This window comes from Epinephelus moara, chromosome 24 (assembly GCF_006386435.1).
Source record: "Epinephelus moara isolate mb chromosome 24, YSFRI_EMoa_1.0, whole genome shotgun sequence".
In the NCBI taxonomy this organism is placed as follows: domain Eukaryota; kingdom Metazoa; phylum Chordata; class Actinopteri; order Perciformes; family Serranidae; genus Epinephelus; species Epinephelus moara.
The window spans coordinates 6,393,957-6,419,694 of NC_065529.1; the positions used below are offsets into that span (position 1 = coordinate 6,393,957).

Here is a 25,738-nt window from a genome sequence, read left to right on the forward strand (position 1 = left end):
AAACCCTGATTCTCCGATCAAGTAGAATTTTGGAAAGAAACATTGCTGATAGAATGTTGGCGTTAAAAATCAACCATGATGAATCAGCATTTTGGTGGAACATGAGGTTTAAAAAAAGAGAGCAGAAAGTGATGTGTAAACTCGTCCATCTGGAGCAGTAAACACACTTTAAAACACAGAGAAGTGTAAGACAGAAAAAGTGGAGTACAAATAACATGCATTGTCCTCTTCTTGCTTATTTTTCTCCAGCGGTCATTCTACCATCGTTTGACAGGGGACAACAAGTCCGAAAAATTCTTCAAGGTGTTTTATGAGCGCATGAAGCTGGCTCAGCAGGAGATCAAAGCCACTGTGACAGTTAATACCAGTGACCTGGGCAGCAAGAAGAAGGATGAGGAGCCACCAGACAAAGACACACCAGCACGCAAGAAAGGTTAGGGGTCAGGTCACAAATTGGAAATGTTAGATCAGATTCTAAAAGGGTAACTTTGGTATTTTCTAAGCTGGACCCTATTTTCACATGTTTTAAGCAACTGCAAAACTGGCTGCAATGTGATCCCTGAAGGCAATTGAGCACCTTAAATTTATGTCACCTGTGCTTGTTTTTGTGTTCTTGACATCATTATGGAAAGGATCCCTACAGACACAGACCTTTTTAATTAACCAGAAATGACCCAAATGTGCCATCTCGAAACCCACTAGACTCTATTTAAATAAAGAGTGATTTTAACTTTTAAAGAACAAGCATTTTTTTCCCATCTAACTGGGTGAATTAAGGGTTGATTTAACCAAACCAGCATTAGTGATTATTAGAACAGTGGAAATACTAACCAAGACAAATTTTGTGAGTTTTGTCTTGTATCTGTTGACTGTATATTTAAATGGAGTACGGTGGGTTGGCGACGGCAATTTTGGGGCTGTTTTTCGATAAACAAAAAGGATCTTACTCTTTAACAAAAAGGTCTGTCTCTGTAGGGATCCTTTCCATAATGTTGTCAAACACTTCTAATAACAATCTGAGCCTGTCAGTGACAAAAACAAGCACATCCAGTGGACATAAATTGACTGTGCTCAGTTGCCTGGAGGGATTACATTGCAGCCCGTCTCACTCAGTACTGGAACAATTTCAAAAACTTGTTGTTCCCATTCGTCAAAATGGAGTCCAGGTTGAAAAACAAGAAAGTTAATCTTTAGGGTTGTATGAGATCATAAAACTGTCCAAATAAACATCTGTTGTCTTCTGTGTACATGGCATCTAGTCTGTCTGCATACTCAGTCTCTAAATATGTATTTAAACAGAACCTGCCACATCAATCATTCCATTTATTAGTTTATTTATTCTCATACATTTCTTAGACATTTGATACAATATTGAGTCAGAAAGCCTTTTTTTATTATTTAAGACTTGATAATAAAACATGATAATATTTCCCTACAAAAAGTCTATGCACATAGGTGATCATACAAATCAGTACATGACTTTGTGACCTCTCAAACACAGTGTCATGTCTCCAACGATCTGTGTTTCACTCACTCTCCCATACCTGCGTTTAGTCAAAGATGTGCCCGTAGTGGCAGTGGTGACCGAGGAGGTGAAGGAGCAGCTGGTGGAGGCCTCCGTTGTCACCAAGAAGGCCTTCACGACCTACCGCCGCGAGGCCGAAGCTGAAGAGCACCAAGCGGCCGTCGATGGCACTCCCGTCCCGACTGCTGATAAGGGTCAGGAGGAAGGCGAGATGAGTGTCATCATCACCATCATGAAGCCCATCTTGCGCCTCATGCAGCTGCTCTGTGAGAACCACAACAGAGATCTGCAGGTCAGCCATTACACCAGTTTGCTGCCGCTGTTTGTTTTGCCTAAACCCCCGCCGCCCCCATCCATGACATGTTTCCTGACCTGTGTTCTGAATTTCTATCACCACACTCAGTTATACAGAAACGAAACCATGTAGAAAATAGGCACCATTTGCAGAACTTCCTGATGCAGCTGTTTCCATATCTGGTATGTCTTGGTCTGGTTTCACTATGAGGAGTGTGTTGGTGTTTAGTAATGGCTTGATCCAGCAGCTCAGACACAAGACTTCCTCCTTGCATTGATTCAGTTTGCACCGCAAACCGGGGCAGGCCTTCATTAAATGATAGTTGGCTCTGTGCAGAATCACTCTGTCTCGTCCATCCTGACCCAGCGTGGGTGCAAGATATTGATTTCCTGCTAGCCATGCAGCACAGATGATCAATTCATTGAGATGTTTCTGTTCCTTCCAAAGACATGAAGTAATTGTCTGGCTGCCATGTAGGCTTACATGCTTAAAACGAAGACAAAAGTAGAATGAGCCTTGTGACTCTTGATGTGATACATTTTTTTCTCACTTCAGAGTAGAATAGGGCATTTGCTCACAGGTTTGGCTTGCTGATTTGTAGCTTAAAGTGAGATTCTGGGCCTCATGCAGCAACATTGTTTATCTCTTAAAGGTTCTCTTAATTTTGCCATCCAAATCTGCTCTTACCCAGGTGTGCTGAATAATGAATCTCACCTGATCATGATTATCCTATTAGCATAGGTAATGCCCCTGTAACACTATATAAGGCAGGTGTTGTGCAAGATGCAAATACCCTGGTGTACGCCCAAGAACTGGAGAGATGCCATCAAAAAAGGCTGTAAGACAAAGAACTTCTGCAGCAGTGAAATCAACTTACTGTTAAATAAACTTAAAGTAAACATGATTTTCCAGAAAGTCAGCACTGGTGTTACAGGAAAATCAGAACCCAAAAAATGTCAAAAGTTTTGTGATGCTGTAAATGCTCGGTCAGCATCTGTTACCTAAGTAAAATACTAATACCACACTGTAAAAATACTGTAACTCGTAAAAGTCCTGCATCAAAAAATGTTATGTAAGAAAATGTATTTGAGTATTAAAAGTAAAAGTACACAATGCCGACCAAATTAAATTAATTTAGTAAATCAAAGCAATTAAAAGAATTTAAAGAAAAAGCAGCAATAATAAATATAAAAATCTTAATTTGTAAAATAACTTGTAAATACACAATTACAGTGGAGTAAAAAGTACAATATTTCCCTGTGAAGTGAAGTGAAGTGAAGTAGAGAAAAAATAGAAAGTGGCATGAGATTAAAATACTAAAAATAAAAATACCTCAAAATTTGTACTTAAGTAAAGTACTCAAGTAAATTTACTTGGTTACACCCCACCACTGGTCAGCAGATTCACACACTGTTAATGAAATTAAAAGACAAGCAGTGCTCTTGGTGATGTGAAACAGGTCAGCAGTAAGTAAGCCATTTAGAAACTAAACATACGCAATACGTACATACATACATATCATCCCAGGGTTTTTATAGTCTTAATTATGATCAGTGGACCATTAGCGTTTTTTTTTTTTGTTTTTTTTTTATCATTATAGTACTATATATATACTCTAAAATATATATATACTCTAAAACATGTAATGATCTGGACAACAATTTGTGGACTGCAAAAATGAAATGTTTTTCTCTTATCTTGGTTAGACCAAATTTCTCTTACAAAATCCCAGAATTGAATGTGTACTAAGAAAATAAGAACTTATCGTCGATACGAAAAAAGTTAAGGGGATTTTGTTCATATACTGTTTCCTGCATGGAGCCCACAGTCTTGATGACAAAGATACTGTATGTCAAAAATTACCGGGACTCGTGTGTCCTGAGAACAAAAGATATGCCTAGTTAGTGTAAAGTTTATCTCCATCCATCTCCAGAACTTTCTGCGCAACCAGAACAACAAGAATAACTACAACCTGGTGTGTGAGACCCTTCAGTTCCTGGACTGTATCTGTGGCAGCACCACAGGGGGACTCGGGCTGCTGGGACTCTACATTAATGAGAAGAACGTAGGACTCATCAACCAGACTGTGGAGAGCCTGACTGAGTACTGCCAAGGTCCCTGTCATGAGAACCAGGTGATAAATGTACACTCAGAACATCAGTATACAAGAACACTTTGAAAATGTACTTTCATCAGTATTTTTAGTCTGCAGTTCATCTGTTTTCGTCCGTCTTTTTTTCATTTGATGTGGTTTTCTTATCAGATACTTGAGCAAATTATCCTCAGTTTACGTCAGACTGACTTTTTCATTTTAGTCATCATACTCGTGTTATTTTGAGGGGGTAGTACTGTAATTAGTCCTGAGCATTTCTCTTTTCATGCCCAGCACTCAGCTGCCACACTAAAGCTATTCAGTCACTTGTCTTTCTTCAACAGCGTAACAGCAGCCAACTCTGGGCAGCGTGCCTGTGTTTGTTCTTTGGTATGGATTAGCATTGCTTGGTCTTCTCACATGATGGTGGCATCCTCTGTTCAAGCCGCTGTGGGGTCATTTTATGGCAAGTGTGAAACTGGCATGACTAAACAGACAACTGGCTCAATGTAGTCGCTGTTTGAACTGATTTCAGTTCCCTCAAACAGTGCTAGAAGGGGCGACTGCCAGACTAAACAAAGCTCTTTGTTCATTTCTACAGAGAGGAAAAAGACAGAGACAAGTGGTGGAATTATTTTTGTTTGTGTTTTGTTTGTGTGCTATTAGTATATTTGTTAAATGGCATCAGCATACTTTCTCCAAACCATTTGGCTGCAGCAAGCCACTGTTTAGTTTTAGGGTGTGGCATATGGTTGGCAAAACAAACTCTAACTACTGAGTACGAAGCTAGTAGTCATGACACTTGTTCACTAAATATGAAATGTGACCCATCTCATCAGCACATGGCTGTGCCAGGGCTGGTTAACAGAAAAGAAAAGAGGCAAATAGGCCTGCTTGTTAAATATTTAATTGTTTAACAGAATTTAAATCTGGAATCAGGGCTGTACCTGACTCAAAATTTTGACAGTTGAATCAGTTTTGGCTGTTCAGTACTATTATCTGATTATTTGTCCGTTTGTTATGCCTCTGTGCTGGCCATAGCAGGCGCCAGAGGCATTATGTTTACGGGTTGTTCGCCCATGCGTCCGTCTGTCCCATTCTCGTGAATGCGATATCTCAGTAATGCCTTGAGGGAATGTCTTCAGATTTGGCACAAATATCCACTTTTACTCAAGGATGAAGTGATACAAATTTAGTGGTCAGAGGTCAAAGCTCAAGGTCACTGTGACCTCATCTGTCATATTCTTGTTAACGCTGTATCTTAAAAACACCTTGTGGGAATTTCTTCAAATTTGGCACAAATTTTTATTTGGACTTAAATAAACTGATTTAGAATTAATGCAATTCAATCTACCTGTACAGTCTGTACTGGATAATTACCGACACCAGGATTCTTATTTGGATAAAGCAAACCAATGGACGAAGGTAGCTCCTAGGGTATGGTTTAAAACCTGCAAAAGATTTTACCTTGAGAAACATGTGAAAATGTTGAAATGGGTATCATTTGATCCAGAGTTTATACCTTCCGGTCTAGATATGTGGATTAGGCAATGGGCACAAAACAGCTTTCTGCACTATAGCTAATGGTAATGACTTACAGTCTTTTGACCAGATTTCAAATGTTAATAACCGTGGGAAAAAAGATTTTTTTCAATATCTCCAGGTCAGAGATTACTTCAATAAAGAAATTAAACAAATAGAGGACAGTAAACCCAATTTGATTCATATATTCACTGATGTATACAAGACAAAAGACAACAGACATCTTATATCACGAATATATAATAGATTACAAAATTCCAAACATTATTCCACTTCCTAGGTCAAACAGAAATGGGAGAGGGAATCAGGCCTGGAGACATCTGAGGACTTTTGGAATGATATTTGGGAGGGACAAACGAGGACCACCAATTCAAGGTCCTGGCAGGAGTTCTGCTGGAAAAACATAATACGATATTTTGTGAATCTTAAATTGAAATTTCTACAACAGGGGTCCCAGGGGCAGGATGAATGCTTGAGGCCGTGTGGTAAATCAATGGTGGACCATTTTTATATTTTTTGGGGATGCCTACCTATTTATCCATATTGGCAAGAGATTGACAAAGAAATGAGGAACATCTTTAGAGTAGAAATTGACTGTTCTTTTGTCATATTGTACTTGGGCAAAACCAAGCAGGCAAGCCATCACACGGAGGTGGCTACAGACAAGCCCCCCCCCTTCAAAGGACGACTGGATTGCAATTATGAACAAAATTCACTGGATGGAGAAACTTACCTTTTCTTTAAGACTTGATCAATATATAAAATATTGTAAAAAATGGACCGTATACACGAAGGGATGTAACCTATTGACTGGTTAGTTGAAAAACCCTGTTCTGTACCTTTTTGTGGCTCCTACCAACCTCTTTTCCCCAACCCATGTTTTTTTGTTTTCTTTTTTCTTCTCCTTTTCCCTTCAACCTGAAAACACTAATAAAAATAAAGTTAAAAAAAAAAAAAAAACTGATGAGATTTTGTAGTCCAAAGGTCACTGTGACGTCACAAAACACCTTTTTTAACTCAAGAATTCATATGCTAATTATGACAGTATTTCACACCAATGTCTAATAGGATAAAATGATGAAGTGATGACATTTAATATCTAAAAAGGTTAAAGGTCAGCTTCACTGTGACGACATAATGTTCTACAAAAATACTTTTCTGGCCATTATTCAGCATCATATCTCAGGAACAGAAGGGGAAATATTTGGTCAGATACTGAATTGATGACTAATCTTGGGTGTCCACCTCGAAACTGTGCTGATTGTATAGATCTTCTGTGCTACTGAGTGGCAGATGTGTGTGAAGCATCCATGATTTCACAGACATGAAGGGAAACATTAAGAGAAATTTGACTGGTGTGCAGAGGTATACAGCCACATGGGGGTGATTCTAGTTTCCATATGAAGTTTGAGAGTTTGAGCAGGGTTTGGTGGGACATTCAGGGTAATGGCGACGTTCACGACATATAGTAAACAAGCCAAGTTAGCTCTCCAAGGCAATACGTGCTAACTACACTAACGACAGATCAGAAATGTGCTACAATTTTGTTTTGTGGAAAACTAGTCACCAAACAAAAGCAAGAGACTATATCCTATTAAGTTACTGTGAGCTGTAAATTCCCCACCTCTAAGCAGAAGAAGAAAACATTATCTCGGAGCCTGACTGGGCAAAGATTCTTTGCTTCTGGGCAGCTGCCTCCATCTCACTCAGACTCACCCTGGATCTACGTCTGCAGCTGCCTGTACCAGAAAGCAGTGTGAAAGTGAGGAGCACTCACTCTGCAGCTGCATCTGAGGACTGAAATGTTACCAGAAGTACACTAATCACTGACTGAAAAAACAAACTGCTCGACTTGAAGAATCTTAGTTAACTGATAACTCTCATCTTCGTCTTTCAGGAAGCAGCCCTATCTGGAATACTGCAATGTTGACATCTAATATGACTCTAGAGCAACAGATTGTTAACCTGATCATAACTGAAAATACCAGCCTGCTGTATTACTGTGTCAACCGAGGATGCCAAGAAAACTCCAGATATCATCAAATATTGTATTGACTTGTTGAGTGTTAGCCTGTTTAAAAAAGTCCTGTCAATCACAATTCTGTCTTTACTAATAATGTTTCCACTGCTGAAAAAGAGGAACTTTCCTGTTCCGGTCTGCTCTTTGACAGCTTGTTTCATTTGCTCCTCAGAACTGCATTGCCACTCATGAATGCAATGGTATTGACATCATCATTGCGCTCATCCTCAATGACATCAACCCCCTTGGCAAGAAGAGGATGGATCTGGTGCTAGAGCTCAAAGTGAGTGATCGTTGATATGAAGAAGTGGAAAAACACTTCTGGTGTTGCATAACAGGCATGTTAGTCTTTGTTTTAATGCTGTATGGTATGTTTTTCTTATTTCTGTTAAGGATTTTGGATTGCTTAATATTAGTGAGAGTTTCAAAACATAAGCATTGTATGTGACATTTAAAGGGAGAAAGTAATCATTGAATCGTAGAGTTACTGTACCAGTGACATCACTGACAGCAGCTCTAAAAATCAAGTCAAGGTTATCAAGTCATTACATGAAATCACTGACTGAAGGAAGTCTTGAAACAGTGTTGACTCAAATTGCCAAAATGTGTTATTACAACACAACATCATAAAGTACTCCACCACAAATTGAAAAGGACACATGGCAAAGTTAGAATATTTAGAGTTTGATTTCCTCTTTAATGGTCCTTGATTTACTCCCCGTGTACAGTTTGGAATGCTGAACATCACACAGAAAAAAATGAACCTAGGTTAATTGTGTTCTGGGTGTTATTTATACTCTCATCTCGTCATAGAATAATGCCTCCAAGCTTCTTCTCGCAATTATGGAGAGTCGCCATGACAGCGAGAATGCTGAGAGGATACTGTACAACATGAGGCCTAAAGAACTGGTGCGTGTCACATCATGCAAATCCTCTTACAGAGTGAAGTGGATGTTATGTGACAGTCTGTATTCTTGCAGGTGGAAGTGATCAAAAAGGCCTACATGCAGGGTGAGATAGAGGTAGAAGAGCCACCAGAGGGTGAAGATGGAGAGGAGGAGCACTCTGCATCTCCACGCAATGTCGGCCATAATATCTACATCTTGGCACATCAAGTAAGCCGCCAACTGTCCGTAAAATCAGCATGGAGACAGACACACCCGTGAACAAATGCTGTAGCACATGCATGGACACATAATACAGCACATAGCCAATGGATTTTCAAGGCCCTGACTGTTACTGTATGTTTGTTTCATTTCCTGTGGCTACCACAGACATGTGATACCTGCCATTCTACGCTCATCTCTTTTTCAGCCCTCAGGCTCTGCACCGCTCAATGGCAGAGTGTCTGTTCAAACCACGATTTAGTAACGACTACAATTATAGTTGTGTAACACCCACTGTCAATCCACACCCTGCAGCCCTGTGGTTGAATGGACGGAACATTGTGCATTCAAAGGAAAAATAAATAGCATGCACTGTACCCAGCTGTGAAGTACCAGCAGTGTTGGCTCAGAAATGAAGCACATGCCAAGATAACACGTGTACACATGCAAGGCAAATCATTTTGATAACAATAGAAACAGTCTTTGTGATGATTCATTGATCTGTTTATCATTGATTTGATGGTGTTTGTTGCCATTTCAGTTAGCCCGTCACAACAAGGAGCTGCAGGCCATGTTGAAGCCAGGGGGGACATACGGAGAGGGGGACGAGGCCCTGGAGTTTTACGCCAAACACACAGCACAGATTGAGGTCAGCGACTAGGTCAACGTCCGAACTAAACTGTGCCACTTTGGATCTGCTGTTGTCATTTTCATTTGTTGTATTTGATTCAAAAGTTTAACTGAGGAATGTTCCAAAAATGTCACTATTGTCTGTCCATTACGTTGCATGTTTTATAAGTCATTCGTGATAGCTGCAGAAGATTGCCACATGTTTTGGAATCACAGTTGAATCGAAGCATGTGATGTTGTTTTTGTTGGCCTGCTTTCAGTCTAATGGCGTTACTTGACAGATTGGCAAGCACCTTTGGCATGGTTGCACATTTTCCTAAGAAGAAATGTGGATTGTTGACAGTGTTCTTGTCAGTTCAGTTTATTAGCCACTTTCCAAAGAAAACAACCCGTTTATATGCAAAGTACAGTATGTGACAATAACCAGTTCGACCATTTGAATGAATAACTGATCTATAAACGCTTGGCGCTAATGTAGGGATGCACCAATATATTGATCAAACATCAATATCAGCTGATATTTGCCTAGTTGACTGCTATCAGTTTTTTTGGCAAATAAGAGACAGTCATCAATGGCAGTGGCTGGTGTTTTTTCTGTGTGTCAAATCAGTTTTGCGCAGGATGAAAAGCAGGGCTTGAGACTAATGGGGTTTAGTCATCATGCATACAATATAAAGGTGTTTGGAAAGAATAGAGATCACTCGGTGTTTCCCTGATAATGAAACATTGTGAACAACAAATCCCTGTTGCAGTCAGCAGGAGAGAGCTTGTTGATGTTAGCTGTTAGCAGCTGGTGGCCAGGACTAACAGCTCACTGAGGTTGCACTGAGTTACATCATGATGTGTTCATACTCTATCCAGTAAAAATGAGTATTAGGTAAAGGTAAATTTTATCATGAAGTGTAAAAATGTAATATTGTAAAATTTAGTTCTTTTTGCAAGAACGTGAATAAATACCGCTGTTTGAAGAGGAAATTTGTTGATGTTTTCACAGCAACATAAAATAGATATTGATGGTGTTTGATATCGTGATATGAGAGTAGATATTATCTTAGATTTTGGATATCGTAATATTGTAAGTGCTGTCTTTTCCTGCCTTTAAAGGACGCATTACAGTAGAGTGATGCAATTTTCTGAACTTACGACTGCTCTAGCTGTTTTATTATTTGCTGTAACCCACTGAGCCATTATATCCACATTTTTGATCATTATTTATTTTTTTTAATAGTCAGTCCTGCAATATTGTTGCAATATGGATTTGTAGGGTTTTTTGTTGAAAATATTGAGATATTTGATTTTCTCCATGTCACTCACCCCTGCTATATAGTAATATGGCTTCTGAAGCATTTTCTTTTAAGGTTTTTATCTGTGAATGGTTATATTAGAGGTTATTGCATAATTTCTTTAGTTGAATTTTTGCCCATTCAAAGAAAGCTTAATGAAAGGCTGAATGACTTTAAAACAGTTCAGTTATTCTTTATGAATACGTTTTAGTCAATTTTCTGCCACAAAAGGGGGTATAAAAAACAACAAAAACAAACAACAACAACAACAGACAGTGTGTGATTGGTGGCTGCTTCTGTGGTTGTGTCCAGATCGTACGGCTTGATCGCACCATGGAGCAGATAGTGTTTCCTGTGCCCAACATCTGCGAGTTCCTCACCCAAGAGTCCAAGCTGCGTGTCTACTACACCACAGAGCGGGATGAACAAGGCAGTAAGATTAATGACTTCTTCCTGCGCTCTGAGGACCTCTTCAATGAGATGAATTGGCAGAAGAAGCTGCGAGGTACTCAAGAGGCTACTGGTAACACAAACAGCGTTCCCTGTGCGTCTTTTTCCTAAACTCTTTATCTCCTAATTCCTGGTTTATATGCTGTCCTTTTGCATCCCTCCAGGCCACTGAGAACCCTGCCCCTCCCACCCCCTGGTTTATATGCTGTCCTTTTGAGAAGCCACTTTCACATGTACACTTCATAAGGTCATTCAACATGTTGACAAAATTCCCCTATGTGTCATTTTGGCAATTTGTCAAATCAAGATCTAGTAAGACTTTCCAAACGCTTCCTCCACACCTCCAGTGTGAATCAAAAGCAACAAAAGCCACATCTGCCAAAGAAAAAATGTTTCTGTTGTCACAATGGAGACATCATCATTAAAAATGATAGGGCAGGAAATATAAAGCATTGTACATCTATTTCTGTGTTGTCAAACATGTTGGCAACACTGAAAGCACCACAGATAACCAGCTGTGATAAAGACCACACAGCGACAAGGGCAACAAGAGCTGCACATGCTCTGCTCTCCAGGGTATTCCAGAAAGCAGGATTAGTGAAAACTCTGAGTAAGTTAACCCTGAGATGAAGGAAACTCTGGGTTTCCAGTTCCTGAAAGAGAGGTAACTCAAACTCTGTGTCAGTTACTGCGTTAAATGACTGTGAACCTAACCTGCTCACTGGCAGGCTGCCCTTAATAAACCCAGAGTTTCTCTCTGTCTCTTGCTCCTTACAGAGCCTGACAGGCTGTTTCATTTCCTCATTGATTCAGTCCGTATCAATGTCACATCAAAGCACATTAATCAGGAGACGTTTACTGTATGTCGGAATCAAAATCCTGCTTGGATATTAGTCTGCTGCTCAGGACTATCTAATGTTACCATTTTTATACACTGTAGGTCCTTTTGTGCAGCGTTGTTTTGCGCTTATATTAAAATATTACACCATATCAAATCTCAGCTTAAAATCAAACCTCTGCATATCGTTTTTTCTAATGCTGTGACTCTGCGCACAAGGCAGCTGTCAGTTTGTTCGAGCAGTTCCACTAAAATGTTTATTGCACATTATGCAAATCTGAGTTTAAAGTGTAAAAATCAGTAAGAGGTTTTAGACACGTGGGGAAGATTGGGAAAAAAAAATCTTCAATGTCCACTCATGTAGAAATTTGTCTTCAGCTTCCCATAAGACTAAAGTTGAACATGTATTTCAGATGTAATGTTGGCCATGGTCTAAGTGATGAATTGGACATTGAAAGAACTGATGAAATGGACAACACTGAATGAAACTTTCACATGTTAACTTATTGACACAAGCTCTTTTGCTTTTCTAAAGATAAATGTGCACAGTCCACATGTACATGTATTAATATCTTAAGGCACACAGGATTTAAATGGAGGCTCTGCCTTTTATTCACCTGTTGCCATAGTGAATCGTTGTATCGCAGCTCCATTGATGATGGCTTTTTTCATTCACTGCACATGAGCTCAACTCAGTGTGAACATGCTCTGATCAGCTGTTTTGGAACCGCTAGGTTCAGAGTTTGTTAAACCTGCTTTCTGGAATAGACCCAGCGTACTCCAAACATGAAAAAAGAACTCATACACATAGATGTTAGACCCTCAGGTCTAACCTGTAATTTTACGTTTCAGGTGTACCAATCGCACAACTTTCAGGTTTTAGCTGCAAAATCAACAGCAGGTGAGCAGGACAGGATTTCAAGAGCCAAAACATGACCTTGACATCTTGAACAATTCATTGTTTGGCATCATCACACTGGGTAAGACAGGCTTAGAAGGCTTAACTCTGAACCCTGGAGGGATGGAAGTGGAGAGAACATGTAAACCTTGATTAGTAACTTATCAATTTATTTAAATTACAATAAAGTTACAATAATCAAGGTCATTAATTAAGTTCATAAGTTTATTGAAGGCTAATATTGAAGATTTTCTATGTATTGTAAATGGATGTTTTCCAGCAAGGAGAGAGTGATGTCAGCTCTGTGAGTGTGATGTAGTGGATGATTAACATGATGGGTGTGGTCAGTACGCAAATTGTTGCCCATTGCAAGCCCATTCACAAAAACATCTTCACTTTTGAATGCCCATGCGGTTCCTGTAGTCTGTTTATTTACTTTGTAAGGAGATTACTGAGTCAAGTTCCTACATTTAGTCTTTCTGGAATCAGACACCAGAGAGGTGAAGGCAAGAGAAAAAAAATTCTGGCAGGATGTAGTAGTACAGAGTACTAACCTGCACACCATCCCTCCTTTTAGTCTCCTGCTACTGCGCATAGTTAATGTAGAGCTAAAACTGTGATCCATTGATGAACTGGTGGTGTAAGATATCATATAAGCACTAAATGTTGTGCTTTGTCTTGGGGGGGGGGGGGTTCTATTGATGGAGCGCGAAGCCTGTCCCTAGTCTTTGTGCTGGGACTGTGCCTATGACATCACAAGCAAACATGTAGCCCTTTTGCCATAGTTGGCTTGACTCAGTTTGACTTGGAGTGTCATCCTAACGCACCAGGAACAAGCAAGGCCATTGTTTTGTCTGTGAACCTTAAGTATAAAAGCTCACAACGGTGTAGGCCACTTTTGTAGGGTATAGCTTAGGCTCTATGTAAAGCTTACATAGAACTAGCACCCAGCCCTTAGCAGGATGCTCCAAGCCTATACCATCTTAATGGGATTAATTGGTCAACATGTTTTATCTACCTGCCAGTTTTAGGTCATGCTTCCCTGACCTTAAATACCATAGTCGTGCAGGCCTGAACACTAGGTTAAGTTTCCCTTTCAGCAGGGCATTTTCTTGTTGACCCCTTGGTGACTCTGTCAGCAGTGAAGTTACTTTTTTAGGAGCATGTTATGGCCTGTCCCATGGCAAGGCCACAGGGAAGATGGTTTGTCTAAAATGTGCTAGCACGTGACACCAACCACATCTTTCCTATCGAAATGAATCAACACAGCTGGAGACCATATGGTTCCGCTGGTGCTAACCACTTGTCGTGAATGTAGTGACTTCTGTTGCTGAAAGTCCCCGCCCGCGGTTCTCCTTTTCTAATGAACAGACAGGCTCAAAATAGCACTTGCATGATACTGATCTCCTGACGGAGGTCTGAGTAGGCTGTGTTTGTGAGTGTGGGTAGCAGTGTATGCATGCAAGTTCATGTAAAAATTATGTAGAGTGTGTGAAATGTGCATGACAACTGTTTCTTTTTTTTTTTACTTAAGTAGATTAAAGTTTTGCTTAGTTTTGGTGCTGATAATGACTTTTAAACCACACAGACCTCTTCTGATTCTGTTTGTGTTTTTACCGCAAATGTAAAGTACTCCCTGATCAACTTCAGAGTGATTCAAATCATAATCAGGTTGATAAAACTTGGCAAGAAGCTGCGTTACTGTGGCGAAACATGTCAGACTTTTGCCACTAAGATAATTAATTTCACACCAAGCTACAGTTAATTGGAAATGAATTAGTAGCAAAATAATTGATGCATTTTGCTCTTCCATGGTGTGAAACACTGATCAGTCACTGTGTGCTTGTGTAAACTGAAGTGTTCAGTGTAATTATTAGATACATTGTGCTTGGTGTATTAATATCGAGATGTCTGCATCAGCTCGCTGCCGTGCAATAACCTGTGTGAATTTCAATAACTGTGTCCTGCAGCTCAGCCCATCCTGTACTGGTGCTCCAGGAACATGTCATTCTGGAGCAGCATCTCCTTCAACCTGGCTGTGCTCATGAACCTACTAGTGGCCTTCTTCTACCCTCTGGAGGGTGTCCGTGGAGGTCAGTCTGCTCACGTCTTTACCTCTCAAACATTTTCTGTACTTTAGCCCTTCAACATTTGGAGAACAACAATTTGTTGTTAACTTGTGTTTGTGTATATGTGCACAGCGGTTAACACAATTAGTGTGACTATTACAGCTCAGGAAATGAGAGAGAGTGGCACAAACATTAACTGTGCAGGCAAAGTCAGGGGTGGGGCAGGAGGCATATAGCACTTATTGTGTGTTACCAGAAACCTGTAAGCAAAAATGAACAAAGAAAAATACTGTGTCATGGCATGTTGAGCGCTTTATTTTACCCTTGCATGTTGATGTGCTCCAAGTTCAGCACCTTGCTGCCAGGTAAAAAACATCTGGTGGTTCAGTGTGTATAAGAGGAGGCTGTCCTCAACTGCCCAAAGCCAGCTGTGAAATTAAAGGAATACTTCACCCCCAAAACGATCATTTGTATATCAGTTACTTACCCTGTATTATGTTGAATTTGTAAAGAAAACTTGCTTTTTCTCACATGCCTCCTCAGTGAACAAAGAATCCAAAAATGGAGAAAATTCTTAATGAGTTGAAGTAAAGGGGGTCCATGTTAACAATGGCAAGACCTTATTAAAACATCTGTTTACAAACTCTCACACAACTATGTGCAGTATAATCCAAGTCTCATTTATCCAGTCGTATGCTCAGTACTTCCCCAACACATGCATTTTCGCAAAAACCTTACTATAGAAAACATTTTCACATGAACAGTTTCAAGCACACAAGATTAGCGCACCTTGACAAGGACATGAATTTCATCTCTGCTCATGCATTTCATTTAAATTCTGCCTTCCAGTTTATTCATTTTCCAGGAAGTGACAGGTGTTGGTGAGTGACAGCAGAACTGTCATTTGACTCCACCTCTTTTACAAATCAAAGTCTGTTTAAAGGTGTTGGGGAGTACTACTGACTATATATGTAATTAATTGATTGATTCAGGGTTCATACACATTTTAACCAACAAATTTCCATGACTTTCCCATGACTTTCCCATGACTTAGTAGCAAGTCTCCATGACAATACATGACCTCTAAAACATCGATGTATGCATGAAATATAGGAATAAAACTATGTAAACAAATTATCACAGTGGAAATGTCAAAAAATAGATCTAATGACAATTATGGTTTTATACAAAATAAATATTTGTTTAAACTAACACCGATATACCAGTTTACATAAGGTAAGGTATATGTTATTGTGTTCTGGAATAATTTCACGAGGCAAACATGTTTCGGAGGTAACAGGGTCTGAAAAATGAATAAGCAAATGAAGGTACCCAATAATACTTTAATAATAAAACATAAGGAGGAAATGTTTTAAAGCATCATGGAGGCGAAAACAAAACAACCTTTACACAGTTTCCTGCTCTATATGATCAGTAATATGTCAGCTCTGTGATGGAATAAATACTTTGTACTCTGCTTAAGAAAAAAGGGAGTCGAGGGACATTCCTGCGTCTTTCTGCTTCTTCCGATAAAGTGCAAAACGCTTAAAAGGGAACAAAGCTGCACAAAAGGCTCCGTCTATTTACAGGTTTGGACAGAAGCAGAGATAATTTCCTACGATCCGGTTAAAGTCTAAAAGGAGAACGTTTCTGAGCTCTGGATTTCAGAGGCGTGTTGCAACGAGAGCAGGATTTTATGGAAGAGTGTTAGGCCACTGTAAAAAAAAAATTTTTTTTTGAGCTCTGACTTTTTTTTAACAAACTTTACATTAAAGTGAAAGCTTCACATCAACGTGCAGTGTTCAACTTCCCATCCGGTGGATTTGCATCCATCTCTGAATGCGTTGTGCAGTATGTGCAAACCGCACGAGCCGATGTTGATAAGCGTCTTTCCCGCATCAGTCTCCACTTGCTTCTGGAGTATTTCGAACACTTTACAGTTTACGTTCGGCCCGTCCATAGAGATTTGGACCAGATTCCGAGTTCAGATCTCCGAAAGCAAGTTGTTCAGTGTCTCAACAATGTCTGCAGCTGTTGCATGACCCAGAAACTCCGAGCTGATGTACGTCGTTTTCACCTTGGGCCCGTCCCACACTCTCACATGCATGTCTACCTGTTTAGACTGTAAGTAGTGATTCAGGCTTTCGTCAAATAACATGACATATCTTTGCTTTGACACTCGACGTAAAGTGAGTCCTTTAAAGTAGGGCGCCAGTCCAAATGTACACAGATATGCGCATTTGCGTTCGCCACAAGCAAATTTCGTTGCTATTTGGCTATCTGGAAACATAGCCTGGAAAAACTGGCTTATGTCTTCACATGATTTGTATGAAAAGTGAGCATTAGCTACCTTAAGCGCCCATAAAACTTCTGACGTTAGCACTTCATTTCTGGTGACAACATTTGAGAGAGTCCCTTGTTTCAATGAGGAGGTGGCAGTATTGCTGCTGCAAACAGCCGGTGTCACAGTGGCCGTCTGGGGGGTTGTCTGTGGTTGGAAAAAGCTCGTGATGGCGCTAGCTTCGCGGGCAGTCACAGCAGCGTGGTGCTTTGCTCCTTTAGCATGGCTAGTCAGTGCTGCCTCCCCCATATTAGAGATATCAAATGTCTTATTGCATACGACACATTTAGCCTTGCCTTTGTCCTCCGTCTTCTCCAGCCATGATTTATACTTCTCTGAGTGCAGCCAAACGTTGTTGAATGAGCACCTTCCTGGCATCTTTGTGAGCTAAACTGTTGAAGCATGTTGTCACTCGATCCGATCTGCACCTTGCTAAGTTACGCCGCGCACGTCACGCGTGACCTGACGAAAACAGAGGCTGGTCAGATCAATGCGCGAGACTTTTCGATACGAAATATTTATTGATCAATTTTAAAAATCAACCTTACAGACTGTTATTACTAAATGTTATCATTAAGTGAGAAAAAATCCATGACTTTTCCAAAACTTTTGGGGTGAACTTATGTTTCCAAAACTTTTCCAGGCCTGGAAAATGACATTTTCAAATTCCATGACTTTTCCAGGTTTTTTCAAAACCAAACCAAGACCAAGTTATTTTATAACTTGGTCTTGGTCTTTTCCAACAACTTTGGCAAATGAGACTTGTGACACAAAAGGTTCCCTTCCCCAAGTACAACTCAAGGTTTTCATAGTCCTTCAGCTGAAAAAAAAAAAAGCACAAATAAATGTCATTTTAGTAAAAGGTGCATCCTTCATGTCCTTATGGACAGAACAGTAAAACAACAAGTGAACCTCATTCTGCCTTAGAGGAGTCTGCCTTCCTCTACAAGTTTAATAATGTAATAAAACAAATCCAGAGGTGTGGAGTAAAAAAGAAGTGAGCTTACCAGACTTCTTTAGCCTGCTCCGCATCTCTGCTGCAGGCAAGTGGCCTGGGGCTACATTAGCTGCTACAAGCATAACACACCCAGATCTCTGACCAAACTGTGGCTGGTAGGTGCCTGGTTTTGACGAGGAAGAATGATTTATGGAATAAGAAACATGATGTCTGTGGTTGAGCTGCACTGATTTTTATCTCTTTTTTTCCCCGTCCATCTTGAGTCAATCAGTTTACAGGCATACAGTGCTGAGGGTATTTAAGGACTCTGCTCTGACAACAACTTAAGATCTGCCTTAAGCCAGCTTGAAAAAAAAAGAAACTGCAAATCCAAAATAGTCATGAACAAGTTTTCTCAATCTGAGAGCTGACTACAAAATATGAAGTGCACTCAGAGGAACATTTGCTTTCCAACTGGACACGTTTGATGAATGCCTCCTGATGTAACATTGCATCCCAGCGTTTGCAGTCCTACAGTACATGTATTTATAGCAGTTGGCATGTGATCAGATCACATACGTAAGATGCATTATTAGTGTTAGGTATGTAGGACTTTACAGAACACTATGTGCTCTCGTGCTTGTGGTTTGGGTGTAGCCTCACACCTTCCTAACCAAAGTGAGTTTCACCACAAGTGGAGGTGTGATGAGAATGTAATCCTAGCAGAAGCTTTGGATGAACTTTGGTGATCTGCAGTGCCCTCACAAAAGACCAAGATGGATTTGTTACTAATTAGGTCCTGACCTGTTCATTGATACTGTACTCTTTCTGAGCTTGACACTCACACATAACTTAACATGCTATCGGATTTCTGGTCTCATTCTCACACTAGTCTTGTTTTGAGTCGTCTTTTTCTCCATATGTGTCACTTCTGGTAATTAGGTGTACATCTGTGAGTGTTTGTGTGTACAGACTTACGTAAAAGCTGTGGTCTCCCCATAGGGCCAGAAACTCGAGCAGGAAACATAACACTGCCACTGACTGGGGAATATACCACTGAAAGTGACACCTATCTGATAAGAGTCAGATTTACAGCAAAAAAGTCAGACGTCAGACCTCTTACTTAACTCTCATGTATTCCACGACATCGCATACTTTAACTGATCTGTGAACCTGTGTCAGAGCTGCCATAGATCGTGTCAGTGTTTCAAGCATAAACGGACACTTGACCCCAGAACTGAAATGACACAGTTTTTCTCTTACCTGATGGTTTTGTTGTTCATGCAGGAACTATTTTCTTTCTACTGAACCACACCTGTCAACCGTATCATCACGCATAAGGAAGTGTACACCCTCTCTGCTGAGCTGTTTCGTTAGCTTGCTCAGAGGTGCTAGGTGAACTAGCAGTAGATGCACTGTTCCTTCTGCACAGTGATACAGTTGCTTTTAAGTTAAGTCCCAAATGTGTGTTTTTTGGCACTTTGAGCACCATGAGCTGCGTGCCATCTAGTTCCATTATATTTGAGAGAAGGCAGACATCTCCAACACTTGGCATCTCACACCAAAACAATCAGCATTGATGTATAGCGTTTCAAGTTTTTTTGCTTGTTGCGTTTCTAGGTCAGGGTCATGATACAAGCATTTCAAAGTGGCCACCACTGGAAGACTAGACCAGACTTTTAATAAACACACCCCATTATATCCTTAAAGTTTGACATGTGTGTGAGAAAAATTAGAGAACCAAACCACTCAACAAACATTTACTACACTACTACAACTACTTTTTAATAACATAACAAAGTTATATTTAAATGCAGCTTTAGTTTAACTGCTTCTTTCAAGTATTTCAGTATCCCATCTTTCTGTCACTGTCATAGTTGCTGTCTTTGTAAGAATCAAAAGCTGACAGGAAGTAAACATTGACCCAAAATTTGTCCTAATCTATAATAATTTCTTCAGTTGGTTAGAGTATTACCTGTCAAATTTGGGTTTTTTTCATACACTTAAAAAAAAGAAGCAAAAATGAAACATTTTTAATCATTTTCCAACCCTAAAGCATTTTAGATGTCATGGTGACCTCAAATATAGTTAAATGAATACTGATAAAAAAAACAAAAACATAGGGCTCAACAGCTTTTTGTATGCATTGTCGTCTGATAAAATCATTACGCACAGAAACCTTGCACACTAAGTCTGACGTGTTGTATTCATTGCGAAAATTCGCAATATGAGACAAAATGGAAAGACAGATCTGCTCCCTTGTTTGTCTTCACTGGAGTTCCTTCTCTCCAGGCAGTTGCTGTGCTGCTCGTGCCTTGCATTTGGCACCGGGGTTATCTGATTTATGAAATAATACTGTGCGGCTATTAAATTCCACTCTGCTGTAAGCATCATCATTGCTGTTGTGCATTTCTGGAAAGGCTAATGTTACCCTCTCTTTTTGTTGTGGAAGATTTCAAGAAGGGCCTAGTTTCTTTTCACTTATTTTTCATGCTCGTCTGCCGTCCACCTGTGCCCTGTTCCTCTCTTGCTGTGGATGTAACATTATGTGTCCCACAGCCATGTTTTCTTCACTGCTTCTCGGTCAAACAACTCTCTAGTCTTTTGATGGACGGGAAAAAAGGAGAAAGTCAGACCTGTTTCGAATTCTTTAATGACAGACAAAGGTTTTAGAGTCAGCATGTAAATGTGATTGACACAACATGAGGTGGTATTTATTTAACGTGCAACAATTTCAGACAAAAAAAAAAAAAACATACTTGGTGTGCAAAGGCCTTAAGTGTGGATAGTAGAAAATTAACAAAATTCTTTGTTTAAAATAAGATATTATACCAGAAATGACAAAACAACAACCTGTAATCAGTTCCTTTTGTGGGATCTACATATTTGACCCTGTTGCCCCAACCATATTAACCCCTGATCAGTCAGGCTCTGTCATGTGGCCTAAATGTCCAGATTTAGGTTGGGAAAGTCTGGTCTGGTGTTGGGTCACAAGGTGTGACAGATTACTCAAGAGATAAAGTTTTCATTTAAAAGCATCTATCTAAGTGATACCAGTTCCTACTGGAGCATGTTTTTCATGCAGTTTCAGTTTTCTGTTTGTTTTGCCGTCTCTTATTCCTTTCCTTTTTTCCTCAGTTCTCCTTGAGGGCAGTATTTGTGGGGATGTGAAAAGCCGCAGCCGTTAAGGCCTGCATTGTTTCAGTGCAGAGTAGCAGAGAGAAGACACACATTGTGATTCGCATAAACTTTCAATTGTTCTGTCTGGGGTCAAACGGCGAGGTCGCTTTTGTTTGAACTTCCTCACAGCGGTATAGAAGAGACAAAAAAAGAGGTTGTTAGCTTAGCTCCAGAAACTTCATGTGGTTTTCAGCGTCAAAGGTCTTCTGGGAGCTCAACAGTTTGCTCCAGGACATACCAATGTCTGCTACAAACTGAGGGTGTTTATTATGTGAAAAGAAGAAAAAGCCAGTGAAGTTGATAGTTAAGTTAGTATTTGATATCTACACAGATGCATACACACATACTCATACTGTGTTCTGGATTCATATGAGCTCAGAAGTGCCCTGTTAATATTCAAGCCAAGCTTGTAAACCTTAAATGAACCAAACTACTCCAGTGAACTTCATTTGGACAAGTTTGACACTGAGACACTTTTAGTGCATTAAAGGTATGCTTAATTTGCAGATTTTATGAAGAACTTAAACACCGAAATCCCCTTGAACATTATTGTATCAGCTGCACACCTCACTCAGATGTCTGTCAGAGGATGTTTTCTCTGTGTGGTTGGTTTGAAGAGAAACTGTAGTTGGGACATTTCCTAGTAGTGGCCAGATATGCTGAAGTGCAGAGGATAATGTTGTGGTTCAAGTCAGGTGCTTGTTTGACAAGTAGCAGTCAGAGTGCCAGAGCCTCCACCCTGTCACAGACGCTGCTGGAGTGTGACCGTGCATGTTGACACAGTGGCTATAGCTCAGACACTTGCCACCAATAAGACAAACTCATATATGTAAAGTAAAATCGCAGTTTTCATCATGTGGTAAATATCAGGCTGTTTGAAGAATTTACTTTGGTGTGGGCTCAATACCACACACCCCTTGCCCCTGCCAATAAGCCCTTACCCCTCTGTTTTGCGCATTCAAGCCTGGGGGCAGGATGTCCCAATCCTTGTTGGGATAGAGGGGGGAGCCAAAGTGTTCGAGCTACATGGTCCTTCAGAGGTTTTTCGAAGGCACACTCTAAACTGAGTGTAATGAATCTTAATCAGAAATACTTTATTGATGCCCAAGGGGAAATTGTGATACATTACATTCGCTCCTATGTGAAGAATAGAGAATTATAGTAATTAAGAATAAGAGTGTGAAAAATAAGTATGAAAATATAAAGTAATAAAATAAAATAGATATGTGCATTATGCTACAGTGTTAACACTACTTACTTAAGATATTAAGAATACCATATTTATATTTGTAAGTGTGTAAAAATATACAAATAATTGTACTGTGCTACATTACACTGCATAAACTAGTACATTCATGTATCGTTATGTGAATTGTATGTTGAATAAATATACACATTAAAGAGGTGAGAAATCATCAGTAAGATGGCTGCACAAGCAACAAAAGAAACCTGCAATCTTCTTTCGTTCAGATGTAAAAATTACAATAGTCATTGTATTATCTTAGTTTCATGTTGTTTCATTGTATAATGTACTTTTCTTTATCACAAACATTACAAAACAATCACTAGTTGTGTGCTGATGCCTCAGTAGCTAACTAACTAGCTAGCTAACGTTTTATTGTTATGATATGTGCATGACACTCCAACATTTTGATATATTTCCATGTCACATTCTGCACCTTTGATGGCATACTATGACACCCGAAATGTATGTAAAGCCCATTACCGCTCCTCTAATATCAATGCAAACTGGAAGGGTTGGAACACAGCTGCTAACGTTAGCCTACAGAGCACTGCTAGTGGCTGGTAACGAAGCAGTGTTCTTTTTTATCTGAAGACTTGTTTGAACGATTGATAGCGGGAAACTTAAGCCGTGAACAAATCACTAGCATTCATTGTTTTCTTTTTCGTTCAGATAAATGGTAAATGTCATTATGATAATACCATTATTGCCATAGTCAAGTCTGCTTATTTAAACGCTACTGATGACTAGCGATGACCTGTCAGGGTCTTGATGGGTTGTCCCATTTCATAAGTGAAGCTTTCAACTACTGCTTCTCGTAACTCTGTGTCAGAGGGGAATAGGGACACTTAGAATCAAGGGATAGGGGTGAAAATAAGACAAGGGATTGGACCAAAGTGTAAGGAATTTACTGTAAAGATCAGTCTCTTTATCATCTTCTAGCTGCCCAGAAAGCAAGTAAGAGAGATGAATGGTCTTAGACTGTAGGTGTGTGATGTCCAAGCTGCTGTGTCTGGGTTGGCTGCCAAGTCCAAGCACCCAGGCGGCATGTTGCGATGCAGTGCCCAGGACCATCCCCGATGAATTTAGCTGGAGCCAAGTGTATTTTTAGCCAACCGGGGGTTATGTAACAAGTACCTGTCATGTGATCTGTACACAGAGAGGCGAGAAGGAGGAGGCCTCAGCAGGGAGCGGATGGAGGGAGATGTTCAGCATGGTGTTCTAGGTGCCTCAGTGAAAAAGAGAACCTGACTGACCTTTTCAACTTGATAAATGCATTTGTATGTGAACAGAGGAATAAGATTCAGACCGAGCTGTGTCTGGTGAGCTTGTGATAATGCTTTGCCAATCTGCAATAATGGATGTGGAACCTGTAACTGTAATTATAAGCAAAGAGCACTGCTCATAATATAAATCCCCAAACTATTGTGGTTATGAATGAAAACACTGGGATATCATTGTCCCAGTAACACGTAAAGCCCATCAATAAAACGCTGTTCACAAATGGTAGACACGTCAGCTGCAGTTGCACATTTTGCTTCTTCTTCATGAGGGCATGTAATGACACAAATGTGTTGTTCAGAGTTGTGTTTTTGTAGTTGCAGTGACCTTAAAGGTAGAGAGAAGCATGAGAACTAAAAGTAGATCTTGACCTTTCTCTGAAAAACATTCTTGTCATGGAAATAAAATATGTAAAGTCAATATGAAAGAAGGCCTTTCTGAAACAAGCGTGCCTGCTCAGCATACCTTTACTGCAACTGAAAAACTGTGCATACGTGTTGATGTCACAAATCTCTCTAAGCGTGCAGAGGAGATAGACAAAATCACAGTGTTTGTTTACAGTAACTTCTGTGTAGAAAACACCTGCGTCAAGTCCATAAAACGCAGCTGAGACAGCGTTTTGTCAGCGCTGTCTCAGCTGGTTGGTTTTTAGCTACATATAAAAAGGCTGACCTAAAACATGAGTTTCAGTTTCATTACCTGGAAGGTAATGTTGTTAGCATGGTGTCATGGTGATTCAGTCTATTGGAATGAGGCTGTCGAGATTTATTGCTACATTGTCTGATCAAAAGCACCTTTAGTAGTTTTTTGTAAGATTCTTTTCTCAAATGCTCTCAGCCATTTTTAAGTGTGTTGTACAGTTGCAGAGGAGTGGCTTGTCTTACCCTGAGTAGCTTCATTAGCCTCTCATCATCCTCAGGTACCCTGGAGCCCCATCTTTCTGCCCTGCTGTGGATGGCCATGCTGGTTTCTCTGGCTATTGTCATCGTCTTGCCTCAGCCTCACGGTATCCGGGCACTCATTGCTTCCACCATCCTGCGCCTGATCTTCTCTGTTGGCCTGGAGCCCACATTGCTCTTGCTGGGGGGTTTCAATGTAAGTGTGTGTCAGTGGGCATTTGTACAGAAATCACGTGCAGTATCACGTTTAGATATGCTTTATTGCCCAGAGGATTGTTGACCGGAATTGGCCTTGGCAAATGGTACAGTCACATGCCAACATTAACTAAACATTAAACTTACTGATACAGGAGTTGTAGGAACACAGAGACTGCCAGTAGTGTTGCGCGGCATCAAGCATTCAACCAGGTGTCACATTCAAGTGAACATGGAGACAGACTGGTTTAACAGTTGAGGCTGCATTGCAGCTGCTAATAGAAATGTCACTCATGGCTGTTGATGCAAGAGCCTGGGAGGTTCTACACGAACCACATCCACTTTATTTTTAGTAATCCCAACCATAACACAAATTCTACCCAAAGGTACTAATACTGCTCTGTAAACCTTCCCTTCTTAGTTTGAGTACTCGTGCACTTATATGACATCCCTGCTGTCTCTCCTTGTTGTCTCTGTGGTGTCCATTATTCTCCAGTTATGTAATAAGGTGATCTTCCTGACGAGCTTCGTTGGAAACCGTGGAACCTTCACGCGTGGCTACATAGCCATGATCATGGATGTGGAGTTCCTGTACCACCTGCTCTACCTGATTATCTGCAGCCTGGGGGTCTTCGTTCATGTCTTCTTTTACAGCCTGCTAGTACGTGAGCACACACAACATATGACCTTAACCATATATACACAGGTACACACACAGACATAGAACACCTTATCCCAGGGGTGGGGATATATTGATGTAGAACCAAGATGCATCACTTGCACTCCCATGGCCATCCATACCTCTCTCTCTCTTGGACGATAGTGTGGGAGCAGGCGAGGCAGGTGTTTTTGTATCTGCAGGGCTCCAGACTGCAACCATTTAGTCGCATTTTGTGACCATGGAGCACCAGGGC

General features: G+C 40.3%; 1 protein-coding gene across 1 annotated transcript in view; it reads left to right on the plus strand.

Annotated features, from left to right (window-relative positions):
• The window catches only part of itpr1b (inositol 1,4,5-trisphosphate receptor, type 1b), a 130,734-nt gene that overhangs the window by 86,052 nt on the left and 18,944 nt on the right, over positions 1–25,738 (plus strand). Inside the window, exons 44-54 of the mRNA XM_050039318.1 lie at positions 250–433; positions 1,555–1,817; positions 3,754–3,954; positions 7,647–7,757; positions 8,288–8,383; positions 8,455–8,589; positions 9,122–9,229; positions 10,806–10,998; positions 14,650–14,772; positions 24,650–24,825; positions 25,321–25,485. Coding sequence (XP_049895275.1) covers positions 250–433; positions 1,555–1,817; positions 3,754–3,954; positions 7,647–7,757; positions 8,288–8,383; positions 8,455–8,589; positions 9,122–9,229; positions 10,806–10,998; positions 14,650–14,772; positions 24,650–24,825; positions 25,321–25,485 — 1,755 coding nt within the window. The remainder of the gene's footprint in view (positions 1–249; positions 434–1,554; positions 1,818–3,753; positions 3,955–7,646; positions 7,758–8,287; positions 8,384–8,454; positions 8,590–9,121; positions 9,230–10,805; positions 10,999–14,649; positions 14,773–24,649; positions 24,826–25,320; positions 25,486–25,738) is intronic.